At 42.5% G+C, this 12,857-nt stretch overlaps 1 protein-coding gene across 1 annotated transcript; it reads right to left on the bottom strand.

The window, feature by feature from the left end:
• Window positions 1-784: 784 nt before the first annotated feature.
• Window positions 785-11,318, bottom strand: LOC133971104 (SEC14-like protein 1). Its single transcript, XM_062408326.1, has 16 exons — window positions 11,155-11,318; window positions 9,878-9,972; window positions 7,121-7,270; window positions 6,894-7,025; window positions 6,643-6,771; window positions 6,318-6,537; window positions 5,304-5,413; window positions 4,887-5,076; window positions 4,451-4,539; window positions 4,058-4,128; window positions 3,788-3,959; window positions 2,786-2,920; window positions 2,399-2,533; window positions 1,890-2,141; window positions 1,606-1,784; window positions 785-1,399 (listed from the first exon to the last, which is right to left on the bottom strand). The coding sequence occupies exons 2-16, from the start codon at window positions 9,938-9,940 to the stop codon at window positions 1,297-1,299; spliced, it is 2,130 nt and encodes a 709-aa protein (XP_062264310.1). The 5' UTR covers window positions 9,941-9,972; window positions 11,155-11,318; the 3' UTR covers window positions 785-1,296.
• Between the last annotated feature and the right edge of the window lie 1,539 nt (window positions 11,319-12,857).

The following is a 12,857-nucleotide window of genomic DNA, read 5'->3' as shown; positions in this document are numbered from 1 at the left end:
GCTTTACTTTGTGTACAAAAATATCTGCATGTTACCATACCAAACAATGATTAGGAAACATGGCGAATGTAATGTGATATAATATTAAGTAATATTCACTTACAGACCTATATGATGACCTTGTTTATAAAGCCTATGAAGGTCACTAACATCAGCCTAAAAACCATGCAACAGCTCAGAAAGCATGTCAGGCATATCGTACAAAAGATGTGATGCTATTTATGTTTCTTGGGAGGTGATTAGAACACACTGGGTAACTCCGTAAATAAGCCCCTGGCAAAAAAAATACACTTCCTCTTTCTAACTACTCTGACGCACGGGCAGGAAGTCGGGCTCCCGTTCACCAGCCACACAGAAACACAATCCACCTGGCCTTCTGTAGGAATAAACAGCAACATGACACAAGTTTGCAAGACACAACAACAACAAAAAAAAACATAACACAGGAAATTCAATTACACTTTAGCTGGAAGCATCAGATAGGTTTATGAAAATTAAAGTTTTATGTAAATCAGTTGTCTGCCTGGCCCTGTGGCGGATCACAAGGGGGCTGCACGATATTGCATTCAAATTAGCTGCCTCGGAAAACTCAGCAGCTCCGCCTAACAAGCCCAAAAACAACATTACATGGAAACTAGAGAGTGCCCTGCATATTTAATAGAGATTTCTTATTATCTCCTCTCCCTTTAACATCTCACCTTTTGCTATAAACAACCAGTCTCCATGATTATGTTATTATTGCCGTTTTCTCAATTTCAGGACAAAAGACACATTCTGGAGGATACAGGAATAGTAATTGATGTTTAATTTCATTATTTAAAAAACATTTCTTAGAAGAGCAGAAAATGTGTTAATGTAAACTGCATGTGAGGAGAACACTGCAGAGCTGAGAGCAGCTCCAGTCGCAGAGTGCCCTGACCTCTTGTGGACAAAGACAGCAACTTCAGGGATAGAAGATAAATGTATTAAATAGGTTTCACTTTCATTCAATCTAATCTATAATCTGCTGTTTATTTGCATTTCAATTCATTTATTAAACATTTAAGAGCACATATCTAACTAAAAACGTTATATTTAATTTGTTTTTATACTGTACACAAACATAAAACAAACAAAAACCAACAAAGAGTTTCATCGCAAGCACAGGAAAAAACTGTTACCTCATTCTACAGAAACTAAAGCATCAGAGAAACTTCACTCAGCTCTGAACTAAATAACACACAACATAAGGGAATATCAGTCAAATGTCATTCAGTTCGGGGGAATTGTAGCTTTGGGCCAGACACTGGTCGGATGCTACCTTGAGATGGAGCTGGTGTGTGATTGGCTAGAGGAAGTAGTGGCAGCACTGAGCTGTGAGAAACCACTATGAGACGACTCTAGACTGGTCATGGATCCCCTGGAAATAGCAGAAAGGACATAATAATTCTTAGATCGCAAGTAATTGATATTAAAATGTTACCATGTGGCCAGCATTTGAAGTATAAAAAATTGATACCTAGCCGAGTTGTTTACATTTTTCAAAATATCTCAACATTGATTTTAGATTAACTCAAACTGAGAAAACCAGACAAGAGGAAGAGGCTGTGGTTTGGTCAAACTGACCTGAAGTCGTGGGACGCCAGCACCTCGGTGTAGAACATAATCTTGCACTTGTGGGAGGAGACCTGCAGGGAGGCCAGGACGTCATCCACACGAGGCAGGCTGGAGGCGGTGCATGCCGGCGAGCTGTGGAAACGCCACTGGAGGATGTAGAAGCCCGGCCAGCGCGTCACGTGCGAGCCCTGTTTGAACAGACGGAAGCTGCAGCATTAATTTGCAATGGAAGAGGTTTAACAACTTGGACAAAGAAAAGACAAGAGTGCAGAGTCCATCGTCCTCCCTCGCACCTGTACGCTCTCTCCCTCCTTGCAGGTGAGCGCTTTCTCCACCAGGCTGTAGTCCTGGCCCAGCACCCAGTTCCTGTCAATCAACTGGGCATTGACGGCCCCGAGGGACGCGATGCCGTGGGCTGCGAGCGCGTCTTTCTTCTGCGGCTGAGGGGCCCACTTGGAGTGGTAGATGTTGAAAACCACATCTCCTTTGCACACGTCGAAGTCCCAGGTGATGACGGAGGAAGCCTCTGTGATCTCGATCAGCATCTGCAGGGGGGGATGGTAAGGAGATCAGAAACAAGGAGCAGCGGACAAGGGGCCATTAATCATGTTTCTCTTTCGCTTTAAGCCTGCAATGTGGATTTGTACCATATGGTGGTGCCAGATTCCACAACATAAAGATGCAGCATACAGAGAAAGTGGAATTGTGAAGAAATACTTTATGTCGTAACATGATAGAGATCACACACACGTCTCAAAGATGGCGTCTTTGGTACATATGGATCAGGAAGCTGAGACTGTACCTCATATGGAGCTCCCTTGAAGACGCTGGCGCTCTTATAGATGGAGTCGGTCAACAGGCGGTTCTCCTCACTCTCCAGCTCCTCTGCCGTCCGGTACAGAGATTTGGGGACTGTGCTTCCTTCAGGGATCTCACACTAGAGAATGACAACACAAATGTTACACACAACTCCCATTAATCTATGTTAACATCTGTCATTTAGGTTACACTTCTTTGTTTTAATATTAAGAAACGAAACTCACTAAAGACACCTATTGTACCGATGGCAGTAACTTGATATTCACACTGGTTATCAATTGATAGTTGAGGAGCAAGAGCTGTAACACACATTGTGTTTCTGTATTTGTTATGAATCGTAGAAGTCAACATGCTGAGGAATAGACTTCACCATGCAGTCTCCTCCCAAGAAGTCAGGGATGATCTCTCTGTCGATGTAATCCACCAAGCCTCCTGGACCCTGGTAGTCATTTCCAGCATAAACCAGGAACTTCTTACGAGTGTTCTCGTCGATCAAGGGGCTGATCTAGAAACAAGACACACGAACAGCAGCAGGTTCACTCATTGTCAAAATAAAATAATATAGGATAGTATAATACATTCAATAACACACCTGCATTGTAAAAACTTATTGGCTGGTTGATGGTATTACTAAGCATATGCATTTATATTATAGAATACACTGATTCCAGCAAGAAGGTTTAACGAACTCTGAACTAAACCCCCTTTAATTGAATTATTAAATTCTACTTTATATCAAGAGATCTGGCTCCACAGCATTTAATGAATGTATTATTTAATATGTAGTACATTTAGATATAATAAATGAAAGTGAAGACTAAATGCAACTTATGAAGAATGGATAACGGCTGTATTCTGAGCTGATGACTGATTATGGCAGTAATGTCAGCAGCAGCAGGTCTCAGTTAACAAACTGACGGCTTTTGATCTTCTCCCGCAAACACAAACCTCTGCAGATCAATGCGTTCTCCTCTGTGCTCTGATGTGGATTGTGTAAACGAGGAAAGAGGCTCAGCAAGAGGGAAAGAAAACCTGCGAGCGAGTAGCTTATGTTCAAAGAGCGAGTCTCAGAGTTAACAAACTAAAATACCCCCCAGTTAACAACTTACACAGCCCATTCTTCAAGCACTCACACTATGCTTCAACTGTTTTTACTGTGAATACTTGTCTTTATGTCTCTGCTGAATGCTATAACTACACTACAATCTATACTACTGCCTATTGCAATCACAATATGCCCCATGGGGATCAGGAGAATCTCTGCATAGCACACAGCAATAACTGTCCTCATTCTGTGATGTTGTTTTCTCTGTTTCTCCTTCACACTAATGACGTATTCTCATGAAAAACACGTGTGGACAGTTATCCTCACCAGCGTCCAGAGCACTGGAAAAACTCGAGGCGCCCTCAGTATGAGGAGGCGACCCAGGGTCTCTGGATAGTTGGCCTCCACCACCTCGATGATTCTCAGCAGAGCCTTGACGCCCGGCCGCCACAGGTGACGCATGTTGAGACCCTCCAGATCCACCACGCAAGTCCAGCAGCTGAGCACCATGTTAACACAGACATTGCATAACTATCAATACGATAAAAGCAGGTAACTAACCAAACACAGAGAAAGGGCAGATAAATATTTAGGCACCTGATAGGTCGGCCGAAGACTCGGGTGTTTTCCTCACAGCGCCTCAGTCCCTCTTCATTGATGGAAAGGACCTGAGTCACAGTTGTAATGTAGCAGCATTAATACAACTTAAAACATCAGAAGAGAAAATAACTCTGTTAATGAGTATATTGAATAGGGCTGTAATAATTCTCAGTTCAGACCTCGATTTCTGTGTCACAGTTTGGTTTACACCTCTTTTTAATTTGGTCACATAACTAAAGAAGTGAAAACTGCACCTGCAGCGGTGATGATGGTGGTGGGTTGGGGAATGTCCTTAATCTCAAATAGGAGGTTGTGGTTGTTTGTATCAAGGTTTCAGAAATGTTACAGCCCTAATGCGGAAGCATTAACTTGTGCATGTGTTCATATCACCTGTCTGAGAAGCACCTCCTCTCCCATGGCTCGTACCAGACCCTTCGTGTCCATTTGACCCAGACGCAGGATGTACAGAGGACGGCCCTCTAAGACACACGCCACACACACACACGGGTCATCGTGTGCACACAGACGTTCAATGATTGTACAAAAGAGTAAAATAAATCTGATTCTCACTAATGTTTAGCACCTGCTATTGCCGAGCTTGTGCTCAAACATTCACAGGACACTTCCTGGGTTCACATCCTGCCTCTAACCAGGTGAGCTGAGCTGGTAAAAGCAAGGGCTCATTGACAAACATGGGAAGTCCGGCAGATGGTGCTTCAACTTCACCGTCAATAATTAACAGCCCATTTCTACAATTTCACTGGAGAAGTAAGGAGAGAGGTATGGAGGAGATGTTAAGGATACAACAGGCCAGCTCAGGCAGTACCTCTGTCATGGTGGTGCCAGCCTCCAGTGTAATATTCCCCGAGCAGTTGTGGCCGCTCCCACGTGTCCAACAAGAAATCCACCTGATGCTGTTTCCTCCAGGTGAGAGACTGACACAGAAGCTCCCGGGCCTTGTCCAGGTTGAAATCTCTGGCTCTCAGGAAGCGCAGCACATGCTGATCCTTTGGAATCTAGACACAAAAAGACAGGAGTCAAAAAGTCACAATGCAAAGTTTCTGGTAAAGAATGGACCTTTCAGCCAAATATTGTTTATTTTCTGTTTACAATCAGCACAGAGAACAATAATGTCTTTACTGTGGTAGCAGGAGCAAAGCAGAAATCTAGCTTAGGTGAAAGTCTAGAAATATTAAGTATAACAAAATCGATGTTTGCATGTGTGTTCGTTTGTGTGTCTGACCTTGCCCTTGTGTGTTTCCTGGAGCCACTGGCGAAGGCGAATAAGACAGCTCTCCTGCAGAGGCGTTAAATCACCAAGGTAACGTCTGATGTAGTCAGCATCCAACTTGTCTATGGGCAGAAACACACGGTGTAAAGATAGCACATATTGAACGTTTCAGACGGAGACATCAGGAGCTCTTCGCTGCGTTTTCGACCAGAGATTCCAGTGAGCCACAAAAGAGAATGTTGCTGGGGACACTTAGCAGCAAGCACGTTTTTTCAAAAGCTCCAGCTACAGCTTGAAAAGTCTCTGAAGCTTGGTCCCGTTCGCTGCTCTTCACACTCTTTGAAACACGCGATGTGTTTTAAGCCGAGAGGGGATGTGGTGTTTTTTGCAAATCACTATTGTGTAACCAGAGGTGTGAGATCTCACAACCAGCCACCGGCTTTTCAATTCGCAAGGACGGAGATGAATTCAGTTTTTTCTTTTTAAATATTAGATTCATCACATTAGACCAGCTTTTCTTTTTTTTTTACTGATACTGTTTACAGCCTCTCTGACTGAAAGGATGAGGTGAGAACTGACAGGTGTTAAGAAATTAAAGTTGTAGCTTCTTCGCGAGCTTTCACAACTTCCTTGTTTGGTCAGGATCTTCTGACTTTCAAGTTTAGTCTGAACCAAAATAACCTCAAAACACAGTCCAGACCAGCGGATCAAACTGAACCAGGGTTTGGGTTTATTTGCAGAATGAAAACTTTTTGGGGGGTAGTTTGGACAAGAAATTGGCACAGCATTAAACAATAGAAAAAGAACAAGAATCCCAAGCAGCTCATTTTGTCTGTTAGTCTTCACCTTGGATGATATCATGTTTAAACAGCTTACAGGTGTGAAAACGCCTTTAGTAAAGATGTGTACTGTGAAGCAGCCATGGGACACAAAGTGACAGTTCACACACAATGTTTACTCTGCTCCTTTGAGAGTTGTGTTGGCTTTTATTCTGTACTTAATTGGGACTAGTGTGAAACCACTGACCATCAGGAGAGCCAGACAGCACCTCTGTGGGACCGGCTGGGTCTTTGCTGGGCAGCCCATGCTTGGCACTGTTCACTGGGATGGCTCTGGGAATAGAAGGGGTTGGCAGCAGGAGCCTGGCCGCTGCAGTCCCAGTGACAACAGGGGGGGTCCAACGAGGTATGTGAGTTACTCCTTCTTCCTCCAGCTCTTTGAGAAAGTACTCAATTATTTCTTTACCCTAAAACATAAAGAGATGAAACTAGATTAATAAACTGGAAAATAGACAAATACTGAAATGCAACTCTTTACCAGTGGTACATGTTTTTTGTGCAAGGACACAAACCTTTTTGATGCTGGCAGCATACTGTTTCATCGCTATCTTCTCTGCTGAGCTCTCGAAGCCAAAGAAGGACTTCATATCCAGACTAGCGGTCTGTTCAAAGCAGGTCCACTCCTCATTTTCTGGATGGACCTGTGGAAGACAAACAATAATCTGTTATGGGGCACAGTAGCACCGTGTTGCACAAAAACAACAACACAAAGAAATAAATCTTCTCATTCCAACAAACTTCTTTTATTGCTTGAGAGACTCACCGTGTATTTGCAGCTCTCGTGGACGAGGACTCTGCTGGAAAAGGTCTCGTTGGTGACCTCTATGTGGAGCGTCCTGTCCCTGCGGTTCAGAGTGTTCTTTTGGATAAAGTACAGGTAGTCGACTCCGGCAATCTACACGCAAAAGAAGAAATATACTCGTGGTTTGTACCAGGTTATTTAAACATTATTTCATGGTGTTGCACAGTGAAAGGTCGGCGGAGAGTTACTCTTTTAAGAAGTCGTGGAGCATCAATGTCGATGGTGCAGCGCCTCTCTGTGACCAGCGTGGATCCGTCCTCACTCTGGTTTTCACTGAAGACTTTACTGTCCACAAACACTGGGATCAAGTGGCACTTCGGGAATCTCCTTACATAGGCCTGGGAAGGAGAAATACCTCACACATTTAAATATATATTAAACACATACTTGGTTATATTGTGCTTTCCCTGGCTCAGTTCATTCTCCTCCACTCTGAGTTTTGCTTTTGTTCTGCCCACTATGAGGCAGCTCACTAGTCGGGGAGGAAATATGTTTTGTAATGATCCCATTACTACAAGGTCGGGTGAATTTGAAATGAGAGTAAATGTCTGAATAGAGCAGAGATGTAAAGCCCATCATCCCTGTATTGGGTTAGTGTGCATTTAACAGTTTATGTAAATGCATATCGATGTTTGTGCATCTGCGGCAGGCGACAGTCACTTTGTGTTTTATTGCCCACAGCATATTGTATGACCGTCTGCTCAGAGAAGATTCACCACGGGTTCACCTGTCAATATTGACTGAGCGGCTTAGCAGGAGTTTCAGGATGTTTCAAGTTTCAGGATGTTTAATGTTTTATCAACAAATTACTTCACCACAGGGTAGGAAACTACTGCAAATACTCTGCAGGAACATTGAGCCCTGGATATAGCAAACAATGACAACTCCTCAACTGGTTTGTGTGGAAGAAATCAGCCTGAGACTCAAACTGTTTTAAAAGTGCAAAGAGCTCAACTGATCCACATGGACTTAAGGCACAAGAGAACAGAATTTACCGGAGCTTTCCTCCTGAAATTCACACTAAAGACGTGATCTTTCACCTGCACACATCCCAACAGACGTGTGTGAAATGTTTCTTTGCTAAACTAGAATTCAGAGCGACTCTGGCCCAGGCCCCAGCAGTCCCCTTGTGAAACCACAATTTAAATGCACTACATCGACCAGATTGCACACACACATAAATATCAGTCCCCTAAACATGCCCGACTTTTTTGCCATCAAGATCCATAAATGATTCTCTGGGAATCTATAGCAATCTTAAAGAAAGTTAATATAATTCCTGGAACCCCCCCCCCCCCCCCCCGGTCCTCATCTTCTTCTCAGCTCCATACCACATTCTTCCACCAAGCTTCGTGGATATCAGTTAAATGTTTTGTTTTGTAATCTCGCTTACAAACAAACAGACAGGGTTGAAGACACAACCTCCACGGCTAGGACAATAAGCAGCATTGTCTGGTGGTGTGGTAAAAGACACACAGCACGACAAGTATGTTTCATTTATGGCAGACGTAAAAAGCATTACTTAATCGTAAAGAAGAGGAGAACAAATCGGCTCGAACTGTCCCAGCCCCTTGAAGACTGCTTGAGTTAAACATCACTATCAGTCAGACAGGTTCCACTGCTCACACCATTATATTTGACATTAGCGAAACAATAGGAGTTTAATAATTCTACCTGTGTCGGTCATGTGAAAAAAGAGATAGTGTGTCTGCACAAACACAAATCAAATATTTTGTGATACTGTCAGACCCAGGATCATCGTGCAGACAGCAGTGATGTCCATGGTTCAGAAAACATCCTGGACAATGATTTGAGCCGAAAGTAATAACTGGATCAGCAGAGGAACTAATGAGCAGGCTCACAGATGAATGGGAGCAGAGGAGGCGAACGACTCTTCACTGAAGTCTCTCCTTTATGCTGCTGAGGTCTGAATCTTTTCATACGAGCTGTTATTCACTTTTCACAAAAGATTTATTTCGAGGCTTTTCAATATGACCAGACGCAGCCAGCATTTGAATCATGAGATGATTCAGGGGAAAGAAGCCGGTTTGGATGTGGACTCGGACTATGTGGCGGAGGAGATAGTGTCCCGGCAGCAGCATTAGCCTATCTGGACATGTTGCATAAGTCTTCGGCTTAATGTGTAACTGCACAGAACAGGAAACAGGAGCAGATTGTACAAGTGGGTCTCGGAGTCCCAGCTGACATCGGCTGATAGATTCCATTCAATCTAACCTAAGCTTGTGTGTCTTTGGACTGTGGGAGGAAGCTGTGTACCCGGGGAAAACACACCACACAGACATGGGGTGAACATCCAAACTCCACAAAGAAAGACCCCCGTTCAACTGAAACAATTAAACCAAATAAATCAGCTACTCCTGACCTCTCAATAAGCATCACATGACGTCAGAGAAACAACACACAAGGTGTAATTAGTTACAAAGATGTCAAAATATCCAACAGTGAGTCAGCTAAATAAGCATATAGAGGAGTCAGCCTGGCTCGGAATTAGTGGAAACTTTCGAGAAACGTTTTGTAAGTAGTTTTCTCAACATGTGCACTACCTGCAGATTCCTCCTCCAACCACCACAACCGGAGAGAGAAGTTTCTTTCTCTATTTTCTGTCCAGTCACTAATCAAAACAGCTGTGACAGGCAAGCGTATACCAAGTAGAAGACAGACGGCCCCTGGGAGGCCTCACATTTTATATTTTGTTTACTGAAAGTGTCTGGATTTCTCTCTGGAATCCAGTGAAACCTCAAATATTCAGGAAAATTCCAAAAGTGAACAGGAGTCAAAGGCACAGTGGTTTTATAATGAAGATGCACTTTATCTCCACTTGACTTATGTAAGATCCCATAATGTCATAACAGCCATATCCACTGTCTTATTAGGTAAGAGATAAAACAGAAATAATTCTCTGGAACCCAAACAGCAATACTCACCGCCATGATTAGCTCAAACGGGTGTTTGTACACCCGGACCGGGGACTGGTATTCCTGCACCATGGTGGAAGTTCAGTCAACCTGCAGCTGGAAGACTACAGACACAAACACATGTCACGGCTAAATAAGATAAAAACATCAAGCAGAAGTTTACATGGCTTATTGTAAGTTTTGCAGAACATCAGCTGAGAGGAGTGATTCTCATGTGACCCTCATTTGGGCTGACTCTGCATTCAGCTGCTTTTCGGGGAAGGCCCTTGTGAGGTTGTTATTCCGACTCCTGTGTGTTCATGTGCCCTGAAGTCTGAATTTGGAAAAAACTCGCTGTGTATTAAGAGCGTGTTATTCTACTACATCCGCTGCTGTTCTACTGCTGTTTGATGCAGCCTGTAGATGAACAATACTTTCCATTAAGTACTTGACTTGATGTTGTTGTACTTATAAGTTGAGAACTTATACATTTGCACCAAGGATCAAAGAGAAAATGCATTTGAATCGTGTCTACGTTCTGCACATATGGAAGATCTGACAATAAAGTTGATTTTTGACTTTAAAAAACACCTTCACTCCACTTTCTGCATTAAGGCTGGATAATGAGAACAAAACCAAAATGAAAAAAACATGACATATAAGTTGAAAACAGGAATTATGACGATTAATGTTACAAAGTGACACATTGAGTAAACATCAATAAATATGTTGAACCTTTAAAATATCTATACAAATCCTAATAGATATATTATCAATAACTTTTGTTTTAAGGCCCAGTACTAATTTGAATGAAGGGATCAGGTGCCACAGGCAAATCAGGTATCTAAAACGTTTGCTCGTTAATCTGCATTGCCTAATAATGCATAGGCTAAAAACCCTTCAAATTACAAAAGTATCATATTTGACAAACTCCTATTAAAATCTGTTATTCAGGGTCAGTTTCCAAATTGCGTTAAGTAGTTTATGAGTTATCTGAACAACTCGTGTTACACAACTGTCCAGCTGGAGACTCTTTTTTCCGATTGTTCCGCCAGCGCGTGAACGCACATCGTCTCCACAGTAAAGCTTTAAACTAAAAAAGAAAGTGTGCCTCGTAGAAAGAGAAGAAGAAGAAGAAGAAGAAGAAAGCGAAGAAGAAGATGGAGAAAAGTCATGTTAACGTATTAACAGTCAGTGTCATGAAGTAACGCGAATAACTGACATCAGATCAGATTGTTCCAGAGTGAAACAACACAGGCGACAGCAGCGAGCCCAGGCCCGAGCGGAGCAACCACACGGATCCTTACATGAGAGTTAGATCCCGGCGGGTGGATCTACTGGTCCCCGCAGCTGCGTGTCTCCTCCATGTCGCGTGAGTGGACAAACTTTCTATTGTCTCGTCGTCAACAACAAAATAAAAAGTCCATCCTGAGCCGGTCCGTCCTCCACTGTCACGCACTGTTAGCTCCACCCCCCGTCACGCAAACAGGAAGTCAGCGTTAAGGTACATTTAAAAAATAAGTTAGACATTTTTTTTAAACATGATATTTGAGGGATAGATTTAAATGTTGAATTTTTTTTTGCAAATGGATATTTTGATTTAAATATTTATTTATAAAAGTATAAAGTGCAGCAGAGTCATACGGTCTGAGGTCAGGACGGAAGGGGGCGCTGTGGCTGAAGTGACAGTGGATTATATAAAAAAGATTTCACGTTTAATCACATGTTTCACGTTCTACTATTTCAATTTAGACGCTTTAAACAGTTGAGAATCTATTGCCTCTAAAACTACTTTAGTTTGTCTTGTGATTATAGTAATGCATATCATTATTTATTTTCTGTTTCTCTGTCTTTTTCTGTGTTTTCCATTGTTTATCTAATCACCTATGCCTTTTCCCTCTGTTTTTCTTTTCTATAGGTTTTATCCCTAACAATACACTTTTTAACTCTATTGTGTTGTCTTGCTTTGCCGCACTTGTAAAGCACTTTGGCTCGACTGCAGTTGTTTATATATAGATAAATATGACTTGAGCAGCCATGCAAATAACAATGAATCATCTGTTTTGGTTTGAGATGCTATTGATACTGCACTTATTTGAGTCAACAATGGAAGTAGGCCCATGCTGTCAGGCCTCACTGTCCATGTGTATAAATATAGATGTGCTGGATAATTTATTGTCTTGTTGTTTTTTTTCTGCAGTGTTCATCCGGTCCAATTTTGGCTATTTGCTCTAAATGGATCTCTGGTTCTTTGCCATCCATTAGCCAAACTAATAGAAGCTTTTTAATTCTCCCACAAGACTGCCCTGCTATATTTACTTTTTGTGAAATTTGACCGACTAATTACACAGAATATATATTTATATATTGTGTATTCAACTTCATACTTGATCGTTGCCCTAGAGCTGCATGTTGCTTTTTGTTGGTCACAAAATTCACGATTGTTTTTAAATTTTCATCCATTCTTAGTCCAACTGGGCCTTCACCATCCGCTGTCACAGAACTGTGTGGTTACAATTGCAACTATGTCCATGTTACATTATTGCAAACTGGTCACAACTGATTTTTAAGCTATGTCCTCCACATAGTACCCCCTGTGGTGAATACTGTTTGACAGTTATGCAAACATAGTTGAGACATTTTATCTTGGAATTTTACTTTGCATCTTCTCTTTACTACCTCAACATTGGCTGTTCCAGCGATCTGCAGTTGGTCCCACATGAAAACGCCTGAAGCAGCACCTCTAGTTTGGGAGTTGGGGGGGTTTCAAAGCTTCTGCATCTGGCAGCCGACAAAAGGTAGAGGAGTCCAGCAGGGGACATCCTGAGAGGGGGCGTGTGGAGTTCAGATAAGCCTCTCTTTCTGAATCAGCCTCAGGCAAAAGAATAATGTTATGTCGAGGCTCCTCTCAATAACTGCACGCACAGGCATCGGGATGAAATGGTTCCTCTTCTGTCTAACTGCACAGTCATTCTCATTAAATAGAACCAAGAGATGAAGGTTTTCTCAC

The sequence above is a fragment of the Platichthys flesus genome, chromosome 16 (genome assembly GCF_949316205.1).
Source record: "Platichthys flesus chromosome 16, fPlaFle2.1, whole genome shotgun sequence".
NCBI classification, from domain to species: domain Eukaryota; kingdom Metazoa; phylum Chordata; class Actinopteri; order Pleuronectiformes; family Pleuronectidae; genus Platichthys; species Platichthys flesus.
The sequence above is the reverse complement of the archived record's forward strand: the minus strand, read 5'-3'. Positions and strand labels throughout refer to the sequence as shown.